A 21,744-nucleotide genomic window follows, 5' to 3' on the forward strand; every position below is an offset into this window, starting at 1 on the left:
AGAACCTCTAGACAGGGAAGTCTGAACCCCAATTAAAACATTTTGCAAAATTATGCTTCAGGGACCAATTTTCCCTGCCAGGCCAGGCCCCAGCAGTGGGTTGTCACAGCAGGTATTGCTCAGAAGTGTCTTGAAAAAGTCACCTCGGGAGCACAGCACATCTGTGCTCATGCTGAGCGATTTCAGCTCCTCTGTGATCCAGGAGACGCAGAAGGAGAGATGGGGTCTTGGTATGAGGTTCCAAGGAGAACCTTTTTTGACCTCATTCCTCAAAGGGATCCAGGAACAAAGAAACACTCCAGAAGGGAAAGCAGGGGTTTATATAGGGATCTTGAGGGGCGGGACAGAGCACCAGGGCCAATGGGGTGAGGGCACAGGGGTGGAGCAAGTGGGAAGGCCAATGGGATACATTGAATCTGAATATCACAGCAAGGCACTCTGGGAGAAGCCTTTTGGTCATAGGAGTGCTGGGGGGCGGGGGAGGGGGGGAGTACCACGGTTGGGACAGGTGGAGATGAGAGACCTCTGAAGCCAGGTCTGGAATTTGGGGTTTATTGCAAAGGGCCTGGGTGCAGGGCCCTGCTGGGAGCTGCCAGCCACAGCTCGGAGCAGGCTGAGAGAAGAGAGGGGTAGAGAGGATGAGAGGGTAAGACAGCAAAAGGGTAAGAGAGTAAAAGTGTAAGAGAGTGAGGTTCCCATTACAATACAATAAATTTTCTTCTGTGTTGAATATTCTAATTCTCACTAACCAATCTAGTACAATATACAAATCCTATAGCATTTCCATAAAGCCTATAAGAATCATTACATTACCATACTGTGTTACATTTTAAACCTTAAAAACTCCTCTTTGGGCCCCTCCTGCCAAGCTGTAGGGTCTGCTTGGACCTTTGGACCTGTCTGCAAGCAGAGGGTGTTGTTTGATCAAAAGGGGATTACCTTCAGCCAGCCACACCATTGTTTTCCCATTGTAACTAAGGGATCTCAAAGCTTGCTTTCATTTCAATCTCACTTATAGTTTCTATATTCTCAAAATCTTTTGCCAGACAATCATATTTATAAGGCTTTCCTGTTTCATCTACCCCAACATTTGGTTATAACTTGAAGGCTTTTCCCTCCAGGGGAGTGCTGTCACCTTCCTCCCGGTTGGCCCAGCAGCCTCCACAGCGCGTGATCCATCGAGCGGAGGGGGAGATGCCGGACGCCGCTGCCCACCTGCCCTTCTACTACGGCAGCATCGCGCGCTCGGAGGCCGAGGAGCACCTGAAGCTGGCTGGGATGGCAGACGGGCTGTTCCTGCTGCGGCAGTGCCTGCGCAGCCTGGGCGGCTACGTGCTCTCCATGGTGTGTGTGACAGCGTTCACAGGGGTTCTTGGATGAGGGAAGAGATGAGGATCTGACTCCATGTCTCAGAAGGCTTGATTTATTATTTTATGATGTATATTACATTAAAACTATACTAAAAGAATAGAAGAAAGGTTTTCATCAGAAGGCTAGCGAAGAATAGAATAAGAAAGAATGATAACAAAAGTTTGTGGCTCAGACTCTCTGTCTGAGCCAGCTAAGCTGTGATTAGCTATTAATTAGAAACAACTAACATAAGTCAAAGATCCACCTGTTGCATTCCACAGCAGCAGATAATCAATGTTTACATTTTGTTCCTGAGGCCTCTCAGCTTCTCAGGAGGAAAAATCCCAAGGAAAGGATTTTTCATAAAAGATGTCTGCGACAGGTGTGCGACCTGCAGTTCTACCACTACCCCATCGAGCGCCAGCTCAACGGCACCTACGCCATCCTGGGGGGCAAGGCGCACTGCGGCCCCGAGGAGCTCTGTGAGTTCTACTCCAAGGACGCCGACGGGCTCTGCTGCCCCCTGCGCAAGCCCTGCAACCGCCCCAGCGGGGTGGAGCCCCAGCCCGGTGTCTTTGACAGCATGAGGGACAACATGGTGCGGGAATACGTGCGGCAGACCTGGAAACTGGAGGTACTCGGGCTTTCCAGGGGTGGAGTGGTGTGGATTCTTTTTATTTGCTCTTCTTTTTTTTTTTTGCTTTTCTTCTTTTTGCTTTTCTTGTTTTTGTTTCTCTTTTTTTTTGCCAGGGTCAGGATTAATTGCGCAAGACAGTGTTTCTTGTTTATTAGTTCTTATCTAAGTTACAGTCCCACAAACCATGAGTTCTACATCACTTCACTCTAACAAACTAAAAAATGGAGCCCCATCTCTCTCTCCACAAGGTCTTTTAAGGATCAACTGTCCAATTAAGAAATGACACCTAAATTGTTTTTACTTTTAACTCAGTAACCAACTACCCGTGGCCCGCAGTGTGGACTTTTTAATCCAGTTACACAAAACCACCCAAACCCACAGAGGAGAAGGTGAAGAAAAAGGACCAACCTCTGCCCTAAAACCTCCATCTTGCTTTATATATTTTACTAGATTCTAAAACCTTCAACTCTAAGTTTCCCACCCTGTGATATTGCACACTTCTATTCAAACTCCACACCCACAATCCCAGTTTTATCATTCAGTTTTGGAAGCCTTCTCCACGGCCTCAGGTCATCTCTTGGGGGTCAGTGCCTGTCAGCACAGAAAGTCTGAAATTCTCAGCAGTCAGGGTTCCAACAGGGTGGGAAGCTGTGATCCCCGTGGCACAGTTGTGTCCCATTTGCAGCACAGCAGAGTAAGGTTCCTCTCCTTGGAGGGTGCTGGCACTGTGAGGGGTTTGAATCCTGCTCTTTCTCAGTTTCTTCTCCACACGCTGGTCTAAACATCTTCCCAAGCCTTCAGACCCATCCTTGGAATAGCTGCAACTCACTTTGCAGGCCTTCCCCCAGGTGTCCTTTCTCCTCTGCAGCCCGTAGAATGCTCCCTTAGACCAGAGCGCTGATCCCAAAAGCCAACAATCCATCCCTAAAACCAACAACGCATCCCAAACCCCAACAAACCCATCCCAAACCCCAACAAACCTATCCCAGAACAAACCAACTCATCCCAAGACTCAGTGACTCATCCCAGAACTAAACAAACCCATCCCAAACCCCAACAAACCAGCCCAGAACTAAACAAACCCATCCCAGATCTAAACAAACCCATCCCAAAACCCAACCGCAGAGCTCCAGAGGCACATAAAGACATGACCCCCATGCCATGGACGTGTCCCTGGCACTGCCGGCAGCAGATTCTCCATCCCAGTCCTGGGATTGGCTCAGTTGGTCAGGGCATGGTGCTAATAATGCCAAGGCTTTGGGTTCCATCCCTATATGGGGCCATTTACTTAATAATCGGACTTGATGATCCTTGTGGGTCCCTTCCAACTCAGAATATTCTGTGATTTCTGGGAACATCTCTCCATATTGTGAGGTGCCTATGCCTCCAAACATTGTGCTGAAGATGAAATGAAACCAGACTTAGACTTTTGCTCTGGTCTTTTTCACTCTTTGGAGTGGAATTTTTGCCTCTCTGGAGGGTTTTTTTTACCAGTGAAGGTTTTACCCATGAGACCAGGGAAGGGGTGCTGGATCAAGTCTGTGTATTATTTAAATTTAAAAATGGCTACAGACAGGTTCCTGAATTTTATTGCAGACTGGAATATCTACAATATAAAAAATCATATAAATCAAAATATATAAATCAAAGCTCTAAATGGCCCCACTGGCAGCCATGGACCTCATTTCTTTCTGCCTGCTGCCACCTTGGCTCCTCAGAGACTTCCAGGGGTCATTTTGCTGTTTCCTTGGAAGGTGCTGTCCAGGGAGGTTTGGAGTCCCCATCCCTGGAGGTGTCCAAGGAAGGCCTGGATGTGGCACTCAGTGCTCTGGGCTGGTGACAAACGGGGGATGGGGCACAGCTTGGCCTCGATGACCCTGGAGGTCTTTTCCAACCTAAATCATTCTGGGATTTTATATTTTCTTTTAAGTCCTCAGAGAAACATGGCTCAAGCAGTGTCCTTATGGAGCTTTTCTATAGAAGCTTCCTAAATTTGGCCTAATTACACCAAATGTGTTTGACAGAATGAGGTATTTTATAGGGTGAACGAGGTGTTCTGTAGGGTTTCTACAGCTGAATGAGGTGTTCTGTGCTAAAATGAGGTATTTTCTAGCAGAATTCTCTTGCAGAACAGGGGATTCTGTAGGCTTTTCCCCAGAGCAGATCTGTGGCCACCTGCAGATAGCACAAAGGACATCGCCACCTCCTGGCAAAGGGACAGGAACAGTTTGACACCGGCCTGAGCCCGGAGAAAGGAGGTCAGGGTCCTTCCCTGTGATTGCCAGACTGCCCCGACCCAACCAAGTCCTGGTGCCTGTGGGTGGTGGGCAGGGGCACCAGAAAGGTTGTGCTCTCAAGAAAATCATGGAGTGATGGAATATCCTGAGCTGGAAGAGACCCAAAAGATCATCCAGTGCAGCCCCTGTCCCTGCACAGACACCCCAAAAACCCACCCTGAGCACCCCTGAGAGCTCTGTCAGTGAGGGGCTGGGAACACAAACCCTGTGAGGAACAGCTGAGGGAGCTGGGGGTGCTCAGCCTGGAGAAAAGGAGACTCAGGGCTGCCCTCATCACTCTCTGCAGCTCCTGAAAGGTGCCTGTGCTCAGCTGGGGCTGGGCTCTTTCTCCAGGCAGCACTGACAGAACCAGAGCACACAGCCTCAAGCTGTGCCAAGGGAAATAGAGGTTGGATATCAAGAAAAAAATATAGGTTGGATATTAGGAAGTTGGTGAGATCCTATCCTATAGGTAGGATATTAGAAAAAACCCAATTAGGATACTAGGAAAAAATCTAGGTTGGATATCAGGAAAAAGTTTTTCACAGAAAAGGTGAAAAGTTCTGGAATGTTCTGCCCGGGGAGGTGGTGGAGTCCCCATCCCTGGGTGTGTTTAACAAAGCCTGGATGTGGCACTGCGTGCCAGGGTTCAGTTGAGCGGTTGGGGCTGGGTTGGACTCGATGAGCTTGGAGGTCTCTTCCAACCCAGTGACTCTGTGAATTCTGGAATTCTGTGTCCAAACGCTCCTGGAGCTCTGGCAGCCTTGGCACCATTCCCTGGGGAGCCTGGGCAGTGCCCAGCAGCCTCGGGGGGCAGAACCTTGCCCTGAGCTCCATGCCAAGGCCTGGCCCAGCTCCAGCCCTTGCTGGGCTCCTGTCCCTGTCCCAGAGCAGAGCTCAGCCCCTGCCCCTGTGCCTGCCCTGGGGAGGAGCTGCAGCCCCCGAGGAGCCTCCCCTCAGTCTCCTGGGCTGCAGCTGAACCAGCCAAGTGCCCTCAGCTGCTCCTCAGCCCCTTCCCCAGCTCCGTGTCCCTCCTTTGGGCACTCTCCAACAGCTTTGGATCCTTCTGATCCTGTGGTGCCCAAAGTGCCCCCAGCACTGGAGGTGAGGCTGCCCCAGGGCAGAGCAGAGTGGGACAATCCCTCCCTGGGCCTGGTGCCCCCCAGCACAGGGGGGCCCTTTGAGCTGCAGGACAGAGATCCAACTTGCCACTGACCAGGAACGTGAGGTTGAATGACACCCCACAAATTCAGTATTAATATTCTCCACATAAACGTGGTGCCTTCTCTCTTCCCTCACCAAAGTTAAAGGACTTCAGTTGGATTTAAAGGATTAAGTCAGTTGAGATAAGCCAGGAATTCTGCTCTGCAGCACAACAGAATTCATCCGCTGTTGGGTCTTGATTAATCACGAGACTTTCCAAGCCCCAGACAAGCTGTGCTGAAGCCATCAGCAGAGCAGCAGGATGGCAGGAGGTCTCTTTTCCTGCTCTTTTCCAGGGGGATGCCCTGGAACAGGCCATCATCAGCCAGGCTCCCCAGGTGGAGAAGCTGGTGGCCACCACAGCCCACGAGAGGATGCCCTGGTACCACGGCAACATCAGCAGGGATGAGGCGGAACGGAGGCTCTACTCGGGGGCACAGCCTGATGGGAAATTCCTGTGAGTATCCAGTGCTGGCATCCGTGGATTTCTGACCATTTCCCACCCCCACTGCCCTTAAAAATAGCTCCAGACAGCCTCTTGCATTTTATTTTGTATTGGAATATATATAATTTTATACATTATATATATAATTTTCTAATATATAATAGTATATAACTTTATAGCATATATTATAATATATATAATTTATAATATATATAATATATATTATTTTAAATATAGAATGTACTATTTTAATATAGAAAAAGATAATATATTATATATGATAATATCTAAAATAAATACATAATATATAATATGTAAAATATAGTATATAACATATAACATATAACATATAATATATAATATATATGTCCAATATAATAGATAATATATAACATATAATATATAATACATTATATATTATATATTATATATTATACATTATGCATAATATATATATGTATTTATATATAGATATACTTTCATATAGAATACATATAGTTTTATACAGGGATGCAGGGACACCTCTCCATGTATCCATGCCCACTCACCACTGGCACTGACAATCCTCAGAGTAAACCCAAGAGCTGCCTTTAATAATTTATGAATCATTTTCCTCCCTGCCAGGCTGAGAGAGAAGAAGGAGAACCATGCCTACGCCCTGTCCCTCGTCTATGGCAAGACTGTGTATCACTATCGGGTGGATCATGATAAATCTGGGAAATATTCCATTCCTGAGGGCACCAAATTCGACACACTCTGGCAGGTACCAAGAAATTGAGGCATCTTTACCTTGCTTTGAAGCATTACCAAGTCCCTCAAAATCATCAGGATAAATAAACCCCTCTAATGCCATTTTTTTAGAGTCAGTGAGTCAGGAGTTATTTTATTCCTGGCCAGGGGTTGTGTGCGTGGCTGACAAAATTCTGGCCTCCACACAGATCCAAAATGTTGTTACTTGATTGGACATCTATATTTATAGAAAATTATATAAAATCTAAATATTTATTTATAGTCATATAATATATTTATATATTTATTATATTTATAGATATGATATAGTAATATTTATAAATATATATTATAGAAAATATATATAAAAGTATTTTATTTTTTATACTTATTTATACAGAGAAAATATATTTATATAAAAGTATTTTATTTTTATACTTATTTATACAGAAAAATAAATAAAAGTTCATTGGTTCTAAATGACATCATAACATCACGGTTGTGTTTTGATCCCCACCACTTAATAATTAATAATTATCACCACTGATCTTCAGGGATCCATTCCAACTCAGAATATTCCATTATTCTGTGCTAATTCTCTTTCATTAATTAGCATTCTATCCTCTATTCGTTATTAATTTCTCTTTTTCTGCTAATTCGACCATATTTTTTAAATCTTTTTAAAACTAAAAAAAAATTTTTCTTTTTTTTTTTTCCTTAGCAGGATCTCTCCAGTGTTAAAACTGAATTTTTTAGTCTCTTTTTCTTCTGGTTTTTCCAACGTCTCCTTGTGGTCCATAAATTCTGCATTCCAGATGTCCAACCTCAATCCATCTTCCTCTCCCAGGCTTTGTTCACTGGGGTGTATCAGAGTTAGTTTATCAAAACTTAAAATTCCAGTAATTTTCTCCAGCTGTGCTCCTGCAAAAGTAGCTCATGACAACCTTGTTCCATGGTGGCTGGGAGTAATTGAAGAATAACACAATATTTATAATTATACATATATTGGTTGAGGTTAATTAATTAAAACAAGTCATTTAAGAGTTAAACCATTACCTAAAATTATGCAGGGAGTGGATGCCAGAGCTTCCTCCTGGCTAGGGCTGTCTGAGGGACAACAACCCCATTTTGCTGTATTTTCTGAATTCCCAGGGCTGTTTTCACTCGGAATTTTATTGAAAACAAAGATTTGGGGCATTTTTACAGCAACAGAGCTGTGCCAGGCTCCTGATTGCAACTGAAACCTGAGCCAGGCAGGAGGGGAAGGGAAAGCCTGGCTGGGCTGGTTGTCCCCAGGCTGAGTGATGTCCCCTCTGTGCTGGATCCAGGGGTGCTGCCATCAAAAACTGCCTGGGACCCACAGAACAAACCCTGCAGTTCCTCTGGGAAAAAGGATCTGCTTTCTCTCAGGATTTATCCCACACATCAGGGCCTAAACCCCTTCCTGGCTGGCCCAACAATGCCACTGCACTCCACATGCCCTGCTCAAACTGCAGATTTTGTGTTTCCTTGGGCCTTATTAAATTCCCCAAGCTCTTCCCAGCTCTGGCAGATGTCCAGGGATGCAATCACGCCCTGGGACATCACTAAGTGCACACAGAGAAGACAGAAACAGTCTGGTGCCTGCCTGCCATAAATCTGAGAGGATTCATTGCCCTAAGCCACAAAAGATAACAATAATAACAATAATACCAACAACAACAATAGTATATTATGTATATTATATTATTGATATATAATATATAATGTATAATATAGATCATTAAATATATTAAAACATAAAATTAAATATATACGATAAAATAATATATAATTATACAATATACTAATATAATAATATTATAGTACTATAATATACAATATACAATATACAATATATAATAATATATGAAATATATAATATAAAGATATATGTCTCTCTATATAAAAATATATAATTAAATGATATTAAAATATATATAATTATATTAATATAATTAAATTATATTAATATATAATATATAATTATATATTATATGCAATATATAAATTTATACTTATATATTATAATATTAAGATACACTATATACTAATTATAATATTAACATATACTATATACTAATTACTATAGTATATGTTATATGTTATCTATTATCTATTATCTATTATCTATTATCTATTATCTATTATCTATTATCTATTATATATTATATATTATATATTATATATTATATATTATATATTATATATTATATATTATATATTACATATTATATAATGGGGGTTTTCTCCTCACAATAATCTCTTTTTCCTCCCATCCCTTTCCCAGTTGGTGGAGTACTTAAAACTCAAACCAGACGGGCTGATTTTCTACCTGAGGGAAGCCTGCCCCAACCCCAACATGCCAGGTGAGCTGACACCTCCCAGTGCCACCCCTGGCCTTGGTTTGCCACCAACTGGTGCCAGTTGGAGCAGTGCCAGCCCAAATTTCCCTTCCTTCCAGGGACCACTTTGGCTCCACAATGTCACTTGAGAGCCTGCCCTGTCCTGGGGCACAGCTCAGCCAGTCTCTGCCCATGGGGTGCTCCAGTGGTGGCACTTTTGTGACAAAATTTGGGAATAACAACCACATCCAGACCCATTTCCACTTCTTTTTAGGCTAAAGCTGGTGAAATTTTCCTTTGGGGGTTGGAGGGGATGGGATCAGGCCCACAGGGTCCTTCAAGGAGCGATGCTCTGGCTGGGGGCAAACTCCTGATAACAAACTGCTGATAAAAAATTCCTGATAACAAACGGCTGATAACAAATTCCTGATAAATTCATGATAACAAACCCTCTCTCTTGTTTTGCAGCCTCTGCAGCACCAGTTCCACCCACCCACCCCTCCGTGAGCGTGAGTTTGGGGGAGGCTTTGCTTCTTTGGGAACTCAGCGGTTTTAATATTGCTGCATTTCAGGCTTGGCTGATCAAACCCTGCTCTTCAAACCCTGCTTTTGTCTAAAAGCTCAGCAACTGCACTGGACTTTATTAAGCCCAGCTGGGATGTTGTTCCCTTTCCAGCTTGGATGGGGGTGGGGAATAGCTGGGCACAGCCCCTGGTCGAGCTGAGAAGGGTTTCCATTCATCCAGAACTCCTTGCCACATGGGGGGCTGTCCTTGGGGAGCCCTCCATCCCTGCCCTGCTGGGATCCTGGGAATGCTCAGCCCTGCTGCTCCCACTGGCCCCCAGCCAGGGCTTTGTGCTCACCCTGCCCTGGGGAATGTCCCTGCTCAGCCTCTGAGGGCTGGGATGGGCTGAAAGCAGCGGGTTTGGGGAGCCCAGGGGGGCTGAGTGAGGCCTGGGGGCTCACCCATCACCTCACCCACAGTGGCCTCCAGGGTGCTGGGCACTGCCCAGGCTCCCCAGGTGTTGGAGAGTGTCCAAAGGAGGGACACAGAGATGAGGAAGGGTCTGAGGAAAAAAGAAGTTCAGCAGCAAATCCCAAAGCCAAACAGGACCCAGATGTCCTGGAAATCAGCAGAGATCCAGAGAACCAGACCAAGGTGCCCAAGTTGAGCTCTTGTAAGGCAGGAGCATCGCTTGGGATGTGCACAGCAACTGTTCCATGCATCACAGCAGATCTGGCTCATCTCAGAGCACTGCAGAAAGGGCCCTGGGGGTCCTGGTCAGTGGCAAGTTGGATCTGAGTCACTGCTGTGTCCTGGCAGCCCCAAGGGCCCCCCTGTGCTGGGGGGCACCAGGCCCAGGGAGGGATTGTCCCACTCTGCTCTGCCCTGGGGCAGCCTCACCTCCAGTGCTGGGGGCACTTTGGGCACCACAGGATCAGAAGGATCCAAAGCTGTTGGAGAGTGCCCAGAGGAGGGACACGGAGCTGGGGAAGGGGCTGAGGAGCAGCTGAGGGCACTTGGCTGGTTCAGCTGCAGCCCAGGAGACTGAGGGGAGGCTCCTCAGGGGGCTGCAGCTCCTCCCCAGGGCAGGCACAGGGGCAGGGGCTGAGCTCTGCTCTGGGACAGGGACAGGAGCCCAGCAAGGGCTGGAGCTGGGCCAGGCCTTGGCATGGAGCTCAGGGCAAGGTTCTGCCCCCCGAGGCTGCTGGGCACTGCCCAGGCTCCCCAGGGAATGGTGCCAAGGCTGCCAGAGCTCCAGGAGCTCCCAGGGGTGCTCAGGGTGGGGTTGTTGGGGTGGTTGTGCAGGGATGGGGCTGCACTGATCATCCCTGGGGGTCCCTTTCAGCTCAGGATATTGAGAGGCTGAGTGATGTCCCCTCTATTTATTTATACAGAAAAGATTTATTTATACACCACTGGATCCAGTAGTGCTGCCATCAGATTTTGGAGCATTTTTATGGTGACAGAGCCGTGCCAGGCTCTCAATTGCAGCTGAAATCTTAGCCCACCAGGAGGGGAAGGGAAAGCCTGGTGTCCCTGGGCTGGGCTGGTTGTTCCCAGGCTGAGTGATGTCCCCTCTGTGCTGGATCCAGGGGTGCTGCCATCAAAAACTACCTGGGACCCACAGAACAGACCCTGCAGTTCCTCTGGGAAAACGGATCTGCTTTCTCTCAGGATTTATCCCACACATCAGGGCCTAAATCCCTTCCTGGCTGGCCCAACAATGCCACTGCACTCCACATGCCCTGCTCAAACTGCAGATTTTGTGTTTCCTTGGGCCTTATTAAATTCCCCAAGCTCTTCCCAGCTCTGGCAGATACAGTTCTTCCCAAGCTCTTCTTCCAGCTCTGGGATTCTGTGGCTGTGGCATTCCAAGCTGTGCCACCCTGTGGCTCTGTGCTCTGGGGGCAGTGGCTGCACAGTGTCCCTGTGTGCTCACAAGGCCGCTTTTCCTTGCTGGCTGTGACCTGAGCTGCCTCCAGGCTTCCCTCCCTGTAGGAGTGTCGGGGATGAGGACGGTCGGGACGGATGGAGACGAGAGATCTCTGCAGCCAGGTGGTGGAACTTGGGGTTTATTGCAAAGGGCCTGGGTGCAGGGCCCTGCTGGGAGCTGCCAGCCACAGCTCGGAGCAGGCCCCAAAGAGGGAGAGCGAGATAAAGAGAGTGGTAAAGAGAGAACGAGAGAGTAAAAGAGAGGATCAGAGGGTGAGGTTCCCGTTACAATACAATAAATCTTCTTCTGGTCTTGGAATTTGAGGTTTATTGCAAAGGGCCTGGGTGCAGGGCCCAGCTGGGAGCTGCCAGCCACAGCTCGGAGCAGGCCTGAGAGGGGAGAGGGATAGAGAGAATGAGAGGGTAAGAGAATAAAAGGGTAAGAGAGTGAGGTTCCCATTACAATACAATAAATCTTCTTCTGTGTTGAATATTCTAATTCTCACTAACCAATCTAGTACAAGATACAAATTCTATAGCATTTCCATACAGCCTATAAGAATCATTACATTACCATACTGTGTTACATTTTAAACCCTAAAACCTCCTCTTTGGGCCCCTTCTGCCAAGCTGTAGGATCTGCTCTGACCCTTGGAGCTGTCTGCAAGCAGAGGGTGTTGTTTGATCAAAAGGGGATTACCTTCAGTCAGGCACACCATTGTTTTCCTGTTGTTCAGTAACTGAGGGATCTCAAAACTTGCTTTCATTTCAATCTCACTTATAGTTTCTATAGTCTCAAAATCTTTTGCCAGACAATCATATTTATAAGGCTTTCCTGTTTCATCTACCCCAACACCTCCCCTTCCTGGGTCACTGCAATCTGTGAGTCCTGGCTGGGATGGGGACAGCAGAGGGGACAGCGAGCCCTGACCTTGCCCTGCCCTGGAAGAGGATGCTGTGCTCAGGGTCCCTGGCACTGATCCCTGCTGGAACTGGGCTGGAACAGGAATGTTGCCTCCAAACCACTCCAGTTTCACCTTTCAGAGGGATCACCAGCTGGGGCTGTGTTGGGGTGCAGTTTCCCTGTCCCTTTCCCTTCCATTTGCAAATGAAGCAATTTCTCCTTTATCCACTTTCTCCTCTTTCTTTTTCAGAGAAACCTGGGCCCTCTCAATGCAGATGGATACACCCCAGATCCTGTCGGTGAGCACCTCCAGAGCCCTTTCCTCCTCACAGGGGACAGGATTGGGAATGTCCCAGGAGCCAAGTGGTTCCTTGGAGCCCTGCTACAAAGCCCCTTTCTTACAAAAGCACCCAGGAGCACCCCAGACATTTTGGTGTCTTGCACCCACACTGGACTCCCAAGGAAATCAAGCCCTACCTCATTCCTTGCCTTGCCCAGGAAGTGAAGCCCTGTCCTATTCCTATTTTTCACTAAAATTGACATTTTTCACTAAAAGTGACATTTTTTCCACTAAAATTTACATTTTTCACTAAAAGTGACATTTTTCAGTGGATTCAGCTGAATTTCAGTGGGGTAAAGTCCTGTCCAGGGCTGGCAGGGCAGATATATGGAATGGGAATGCTCAGACCCCACTCCCCCTCCCACCTCTTTTAGCAACCAGGACTATTAATGCAGGACAACCCCCAGCCAGAGGAATAATGTGCAGTGAGTCCAAGATTCAGAAGGCTGAACAATTGCTATATTATATTATATTATATTATATTATATTATATTATATTATATTATATTATATTATATTATATTATATTATATTATATTATATTATATTATATTATATTATATTATATTATATTATTACATCACACTACATACTATACTAATACTATACTAAACTATATTACTAAATACAAACCCATGACCCTTATGAGACAGTGATGACCCAGCTTTGACCTAATTGGTCAATTAATCCAAATCATCACCAGAGTCCAATTAACAAATCACTTTGGGTAAACAATCTCCATAACACATTCCACATGTGCCAAACAACAGGAGCAGCAAATAGAGATAAGAATTGTTTTCTCTTCTTTCTCTGAGCTTTCTTTGAGCTTCCCCAGGAGGAATCCTGGGAAGGTTGTACCTGCTGCTCTCTGTGAAGAGACGGGACTGGGAGGGGCCCTGGGTTGTGAAAGGAAGGGAGACAGCCAGGAGGGACCAGAAATGCTGGAGGTGGAGGTGAATTGGCCGAAAGAGCAGAGAAACTCTTCCCAATCCATGAGGGACAGCGGGATGAGGAAGGGCAAGTTAATAACCAAGTGCTCCTCTTGGGAAGGGGCAGGAAAATCCCGTCTGCTGCCCATGGACACCAGCGTGTACGAGAGCCCCTACAGCGACCCCGAGGAGCTGAAGGACAAGAAGCTGTTCCTGAAGAGGGACCACCTGATGATTGATGAGGTGGAGCTGGGCGCAGGAAACTTTGGCTGCGTCAAGAAGGGAGTTTACAAAATGAGGAAGTGAGTGAAGGTGCTGGGGAAGGAAGGGGGAGGAGAGGGACCTGGCTGGGCTTGAGGTGTCCCCAGCTGTCCTGCTGGTCACTAGATGGGCCCCAAAGTGACAATGGAGGAGATAAGAAATGATCTGGAAGGTCAGGGGTGATGGATGTGATGGGTGAGGCACCAGCACTGGAAGTCTTCAGAAAATGAGCAGGTTTTGTGGTAGGGTTTAGTAGGGATGGTGGTGTTCAGCCAGGGGTTGGACTTGATGGTCTTGCAGGTCTTTGCCAACCCCAACAATCCCAGGATATCATGGTATGGTGTTGTAATTCCATCGCTTCCCATGGATTTTCACTGACAGCTGCATTACCTTGGGTGTGTAATCTCCACATTGCCAGGCGCACTGCTGCCACTTCCAAAGGGACTTGCTAGGCTCAGAGGAACAACTCCACATTCCTGAGGCCACCTCTGGCCATGTCAGGCCAGAGCAGTGACACTGAGGAGTTGTGTCACCCTTGGCTCTGTTGCTGGTTGTCTGTGATGGTCTTTACCTACTTGTGCCTCAGTTTCCTCCTGGAAAAATAGCACTGATGACCCAGTGTGGGAGGGGAGGTGTCTCATCCCCAGATCAGGGATGGCAACTTCTGGCTACACCCACAAGGGTGAGGTGACCTTTCCTCTCCATCCTGGGACACCAGGATGGTGCAGGGCCCTGCCAGAACAGGCTGTTGAGAGGTCAGACAGTGTCCCAGGAGAAGGGATTTCCATTCCTGGCTATGACCCCTGATTCCAGCTGTGCTTAGCCCATGCCATGATGTGGTGTTTGTGAGGTGCCCAGGATGAGGTGAGAGATAAGAAATCTGACTCCATGTTCTCAGAAGGCTGATTTATTATGATAATATATTAAAGAATGCTATACTAAAACTGTACTAAAGAAAAAGAAGGATACAGACAGAAGGCTTAACAAGAATGATAATGAAAAACTCTTGACTGACTCCTCAGAGTCCGACACAGCTGATGGTGATTGGTCATTAAGTAAAAACAATTCACATGTATGGCTAAACAATCTCCAGGCCACATTCCTGAGCAGCAAACACAGGAGAAGCTGAGGCTTCTCATCTTCCCAGGAGAAGAAATCCTGGCAAAGGGATTTTTCAGAAAATATGACAGTGACACCATGGCTGTTCCCCATGCAGGAAGCAGATTGACGTGGCCATCAAGGTGCTGAAGAGCAACAACGAGAAGACAGTGAAGGATGAGATGATGAAGGAAGCTCAGATCATGCACCAGCTGGACAACCCCTACATTGTGAGAATGATCGGGGTGTGCGAGGCCGAGTCGCTGATGCTCGTGATGGAGATGGCTTCTGGAGGGCCCCTCAACAGGTTCTTGGCTTCCAAGAAGTGAGTATTGGAAAAAACGTGGCTGATTTTCTGTGTTTCTTCTCAAAATCAACTTCAAAAGCCCACCCCTGTGTCACCATTGAGTCAGAGATGACAGTTAGTTGTATCACAAGGCAAAGTGGCAAAAAGCCTCATTTATTTCATCTTCTCTTCTTTTATAGCTTAGTTCACTACAAGTGGACCTGATTGGTTGTTTAATCAACACATTTCACATGATTGGCTAATTAACAAGATGCCCATTTGTAAATAATCTTATAAGAAAACTAGAAAAACAGATTATTAGAAAAATACCACCTGCAGGTTGTTTTTAATATTTGGCTATCATTGTTTATCTCCAGTTCCCTAAAGCTTCCAAGGCTGATTCTGGGAAACTTATTGTCTTGGTTTGAAAAGACAGATGCCTGCTAAGGAAGGCAGGAGCCTCCCCTGAAATATAAAATGTAAACTCCCTCCCTCCAAATTGCTATAAATTTTAAATTAAGGGGCTCTCAGGCAAAAAATATGGGAGCAGGATATAACAGTTCTTAAATAGGGAAGAAAATAAAAAGGATAAAATAAACAATGCAGTAAACTAAAACAACACTGACAGAGTCAGAACCCAACCTGACACCCTGTGGGTCAGGGTGCTGGCAGCAGTGCCATTGGAATTGTGGCTCAGCCCTCCTGCAGTGTCAGGGGTGGTTCTGCTGGAGCAGGGATCCTGTAGAAAGGTGCAGTCTTCCTCTGAAGATCCAGGGGAAGAGGCAGCTGCTGTTCCTCTGGGAAATCCAGTGGAGAAGCTGTGCTGGTGTTCCAGAATCTCCAGATTATATCCAGGCAGGAATGTTTGAAATCTCAGATTATATCTGGGTAGGAGTGCTTGGCTCCTCCCTCTGGGCTCACATCTCCCAATGGGATGCTGTAGTTCTTATCAGCCATGCAGTGACATTCAATAGCTGTTATCAGCAGATGTCTCCCCAGTTGTGGAAGAGATAAGGAAAACTGCCCACTGAACAGAAGACAATGCCATCCAGATGGTAATAGGATACAATTTGATCGAGATCCAGGACACTTATCTCGCTTTCTCTGTCTCTGACCAGGCTGTCACATACACACCCTTGTAGGTGCAGGAAGGCTGAAAAGAGCAGAAAGAAATCTTTCATGTGAGGCTCCAGGGCCTGATGCTGCTGGAGCAGAGCTCTCCATGCTCATTCTCCCTTGCAGCTGGAAAAGTCAGAGGGGAGCACAGCAGGTCCTTTATGACTGAGATCTCCTTTCACCCTCCCCAGGGATGAGATTACAACGAGCAACATCGTGGAGCTGATGCACCAGGTGTCCATGGGCATGAAGTACCTGGAGGAGAAGAACTTTGTCCACAGGGACCTGGCAGCCAGGAATGTCCTGCTGGTCAACCAGCACTATGCCAAGATCAGTGACTTTGGGCTCTCCAAGGCTCTGGGAGCTGATGACAGCTACTACAAGGTGGGTGTGTATTATAGCTTGGGGTTTTTGGGGTCTGTTTGACCCTGGCAGCTGTCAGTGTCCCAGACAGCAAGGTCCTGCTAAGCACAACCTGTCCAGGTGTCCCAGGCAGGCTCCCAGCCACAGGCAATCTTAGCAAGCAGCTCAGCTCTTAAGTGAGATCAGCTCTTTGGTGATTTTCAGCTCTTTAGTGATTTCAGCTCTTTGCTTGCTAAGTGCCTTTGGCAGATGCAGGGAGAGAGAGGAGAAGAGTTATATGAAGTCCCACAGAGGCGTCTTTATTGGCAACTTCTGAGAAGTGTCCCAGTGACAGCTCTTCTGCCAAATTGGGCAGAAATAGGAGTTTATATAGGGTATAGGAGTTTTGGGAAACAGTCCAATATTAAGGGTTGAGGTGAATATGACCTATGGTCTTACAGAGAGATAACAAGGGTCTGAGGTGGAAGAGGGGTCTCTTGGTCCAGTTATCATGACTAGGCATTTCTTATCTTAGGCAACTGACTGCCAGGGAGGCCTTGCAGGCCCTGTGGCTGCTACAGGTGTGAGCATAGCAAAGGGTCTGGAGCAGGAGCCCTCCTGGCTGGGAGGATGGGACCCCCAGAGACTTGAGGATCTGGGCTGTTCTTGGACCCCTCTGCACAACACCAGGCTGTGCCTCACTGGTGTGACATCAAAAGGGGCTTTGCAGAGCTCTGGTGACAAGGAGGGTGCAGAGGCAGCCAGGGGGATGAGAGGAGCAGAGAGAAGGTGATGAAGAGTGAGCCAGGGCTGATCTTCCCAGCAGTGCTCAACTAAAAGAGAGACCCCACCTGGAATTCTGTGTCCAGCTCTGGGGCCACCAGCACAAGAAAGATGAGGACCAGTTGGAATGAGTCCAGACAAGGCCACTAAATTGGTCACAGGGCTGGAGCCCCTCTGCTCTGGAGCCAGCCTGGCAGAGCTGGGGGTGCTCACATGGACAAGAGAAGGCTCCAGGCAGAGCTCAAAGCCCCTTGCAGGGCCTGAAGGGGCTCCAGGAGAGCTGCAGAGGGACTGGGGACAAGGCCTGGAGGGACAGGAGCCAGGGAATGGCTCCCACTGCCAGAGGGCAGGGCTGGATGGGATCTTGGGCAGGAATTGTTCCCTGGCAGGGTGGGCAGGCCCTGGCACAGGGTGCCCAGAGCAGCTGGGGCTGCCCCTGGATCCCTGGCAGTGCCCAAGGCCAGGCTGGACAGGGTTTGGAGCAGCCTGGGACAGTGGGAGGTGTCCCTGCCATGGCAGGGCTGGCACTGGATGGGATTTGAGGTCCCTTCCAACCCAAACCATTCCATAATTCCATGGTTTAACTGAGCCCTGGGGGCGGGTGGCAGGAGGAGGGTGGCACCATGGGCATTCAGCACCCGCACAACAGGACAGCAGGGCCAGGACTGGGCTTTGGAGCTCCCATTTCAGGTGATTTTTTCAGCAATGTGAGATTTGACACAAACACCCAGCAAAATCCAGGTGCAGCTCCCAGCAACCTCAGGCTGCAAATGTCCCTCCTTGCTCTGCTGCAGGCCAGGACAGCAGGGAAGTGGCCCTTGAAGTGGTACGCCCCCGAGTGCATCCTCTTCCACAAGTTCTCCAGCAAGAGCGACGTCTGGAGCTACGGTGTGACCATGTGGGAGGCCTTCAGCTTCGGGCAGAAACCCTACAAGGTAAGGCAGAGCCCTACAAGGTGGGGCAGGAACCCTACAAGCTGAAGTGGAAACCCTGCAAGGCGAGGCAGGAACCCTAGAAGGTGAGGTGGAAACCCTAGAAGGTGAGGTGGAAACCTTAGAAGGTGAGGGAGAAACCCTAAAAGGTGAGGAAGGGTCCTACAAAGTGAAGCAGGGCCCTACAAGTTGAGGTAGAAACCCTACAAGGGGAGGCAGAGCCCTACAAGGTAAGGCAGGAACCCTACGAAGTGAGGCAGAAATCCTAAAAAGCGAGGAAGGGTCCTACAAGGTGAGGCAGGAGGCCTGCAAGGTGCTGGGAGAAACCCTACAAGGTGGGGCAGAGGCCCTACAAAGTGAGACAGACATCCTACAAGGTGAGACGGAAACCCTAAAAGGTGAGGGAGAACCCTAAAAGGTGAGGCAGGGCCCTACAAGGTAAGACAGAGCTGGCTCTGTCACCCATGGGCGTCACAGCCCCACTCCACTTTGGGAAAGGCACAAATGAGGGTGGATCCTGCAGCTTTGTGCTCGTTTTGAGAGAGGAGAAATAGAAAACAAACGGAGTTAATTTGGGTTTGGGTCGAAGCAGAGTTTTTTGATCCTTTTTCTCTTTGATCCTTCTGCTCACTTGGGAGATAAGAAAATCACTTCTCATCCACTGCTGGGCCCATGCTTGGGTGGGGTGGGAGCTGGATGGGTGGGATGGAGTTGGTAGGACAGGAGGGATGGGGTGAGTAGGCTGGGTGGGATGGGGTCTGCAGGATTGGTAGGATTGCAGGGGTATGCAGGGTGGAAGGGGTGGAGTGTGCAGGCTGGGTGGGATGGGCTCTGCAGGGTGGCTGGGATGGGATCTGCAGGATGGGATCTGCAGGGTGGCTGGGATGGGATCTGCAGGATGACTGGATGGGGTCTGTGGGATGGAATCTACAGGATGTTTGGGATGGGGTCTGTAGGATGGGATGGGATCTGCAGGATGGCTGGGATAGGGTCTGTGGGATGGGGTCTGCAGGATGTCTGGGATGGTGTCTGTGGGATGGGATCTGCAGAGTGGCTGGGATGGGATCTGCAGAGTGGCTGGGATGGTGTCTGTGGGATGGCCTGTCCACAGCGTGGGACACCAGTTCTGGCTGCTGGGGTGGGAACAGTGACAACCAGGTGTGGAGAGTTTGGGACGAAAGCTCCACCCCAGGCCCAGCTCTAACCTGTCTCCTCTAGCCCTGCTGCCAGCTCTGAGCGCATTAATCCCTTTCCCTCTTGCTCCCATCCCAGAAAATGAAGGGCCCTGAGGTGATCAGCTTCATAGAGCAGGGCAAACGCATGGACTGTCCCCAGGAGTGCCCAGCAGAGATGTACTCCCTGATGCAGCAGTGCTGGACATACAGGTGAGCATTTCATCATGATGCCAGCTCCACCAGAGCCACCAAATCCCAGAATGGGATTGGAAATTTGGGCTGGAAAGGACCTTAAAGCCCATCCAGTCCAACCCCCTGCCATGGGCAGGGACACCTTCACCACACTGTTTGCATGCTGACAACACAAAGCAAATGCTGTCTCCTGCCTTGTGATGATTCCCCAGCCCAAGATGATTTTTTTATTATCGGCCCTCTCCATTTGCCTGTGCCAATCCTGGAAGATCCCAGGGTGTCGCAGACATCTTTGATGAAAAATCCTTTCCTTAGGATTTTTCCTCCTGAGAAGCTGAGAGGCCTCAGGAACAAAATGTAAACATTGATTATCTGCTGCTGTGGAATGCAACAGGTGGATCTGTGATTGGTCTCAGAGAGTTGTTTCTAATTAATGGCCAATCTCAGTCAGCTGGATTGGACTCACTGTCTGAGACGGAAGCTTTTGTTAACATTCTTTCTTTTGCTATTCTTAGCTAGCCTTCTGATGAAATCCTTTCTTCTATTCTTTTAGTATAGTTTTAATATAATATATATCATAAAATAATAAATCAAGCCTTCTGAAACATGGAGTCAGATCCTCGTCTCTTCCCTCATCCTCGCACCCCCGTGAACATGGTCACAGGACAGGGCTCTGTGTCTTTGACCCTCTCTGTCCCTGAAAAGTCTCAGCTGCCTCCTGAGCCCTGGCACAGCCAGGCTGCTGCTCTCCCTCAGGGTCTCTGTGTCCTCTCAGTGCATCAGGCCAGCTCTGTCCTCTCTGATGACTTTATTTGTTCCTCTCTGATGACTTTATTTGTTCCTCTCTGCCCCTGCAGATGGGAAGAACGTCCAGGGTTTGTGGCTGTGGAGAACACCATCCGCTCCTACTACTACAGCATTGCTGCCAAGCCCGAGAATGGGCCAGACACAGGGGACAGGGCCAAAGCAGCTCTTCCCTGAGACTCCTCCTCTGCTTCTCCACCTGCCCTGAATGGACCTGGAAAGGCACTTTGTGAAGTTTTGCTTTAATCTCTCAAATGCTCCTCAGCAGCTGTGGAACTGAGGATGAGGAGGGACAGACAGGGACACCCAGCTGTGCCCCCCAGCTCCTCCAGCCTGGCCCAGCCCAGGAGCACAGACTGGCAGAGCTCCTTCCCACCCAATTCCAAAGCTGTCCCAGGACCCCAGAGCTTTGTGCCTCCCAGGATGAACTGTGTTGGCTCCAGAAAATCTGGATTTTTCCAGATTCTTTAACAAACAGTGCTTTCCCAGGAAACCACCAAGTGCACGTTTCTGGTGGGGTTTGTATGGGGTGGGCACAAGGAGCCACCTGTGCTCCTCTTCCCCTTGGATTAGGGCAAGAAGCAGCTGGTTTGCAAGTGGGATGGGGAGCAGCAGTGGGACAGAGCTGGTTTTTACCCCTGCACCCCTGGCCATCCCAACCCATCTTATCACCCAGCCCTCCAAGGTGGCTCCCAAAAAGTTCCAGGACCAATCCCTCAGCTCCTGGATCCCACCTGGCTCCCTCTGTGCTGATGAAATGTTGTTTTTCAAGCTTAAAAACTGGTCACCCTATAAATAAACCATTCCATGTTCTGACATCCCATGGCTTGGATCACTGAACTTTGAGAAATGCTGGCAACTGCTTCAGGCTTGTTACCAAAAACCCCCAAACCCATCAGGATAAGAGAACCCTCCAATGCTGCATTTTAGTGTTAGAAAATTGCTTTATTCTCAGCTCTGGGTGTGGATGGGGCTGACAAAATCCCAGCCTCCACACAGCCCCCAATCCAAAACCTCCTCACCTTTTTATACATTTTTAGCAAACAAAGCAGTGAATTTTCATTGCAGCATAACAAGGTTAGCTCAACAAACTTTACAGTTTTAGTCGTTTTTCCAGGCTGTGTTCCCACAAAAGGAGCTTT

General features: G+C 48.2%; 1 protein-coding gene across 1 annotated transcript; it reads left to right on the forward strand.

Annotated features, from left to right (window-relative positions):
- Window positions 1–1,194: 1,194 nt before the first annotated feature.
- LOC115914286 (tyrosine-protein kinase ZAP-70) lies at window positions 1,195–20,779 on the forward strand. The gene is made up of 13 exons (XM_030966731.1): window positions 1,195–1,344; window positions 1,733–1,984; window positions 5,763–5,923; window positions 6,536–6,674; window positions 8,949–9,027; window positions 9,472–9,512; window positions 12,595–12,643; window positions 13,735–13,915; window positions 15,091–15,297; window positions 16,566–16,758; window positions 18,294–18,434; window positions 19,704–19,816; window positions 20,656–20,779. Exons 1-13 carry the CDS (start codon window positions 1,195–1,197, stop codon window positions 20,777–20,779), a joined length of 1,830 nt encoding a protein of 609 aa, XP_030822591.1.
- The last annotated feature ends 965 nt before the right edge of the window (window positions 20,780–21,744 follow it).

This window comes from Camarhynchus parvulus, chromosome 28, assembly GCF_901933205.1.
Source record: "Camarhynchus parvulus chromosome 28, STF_HiC, whole genome shotgun sequence".
Taxonomy (NCBI): domain Eukaryota; kingdom Metazoa; phylum Chordata; class Aves; order Passeriformes; family Thraupidae; genus Camarhynchus; species Camarhynchus parvulus.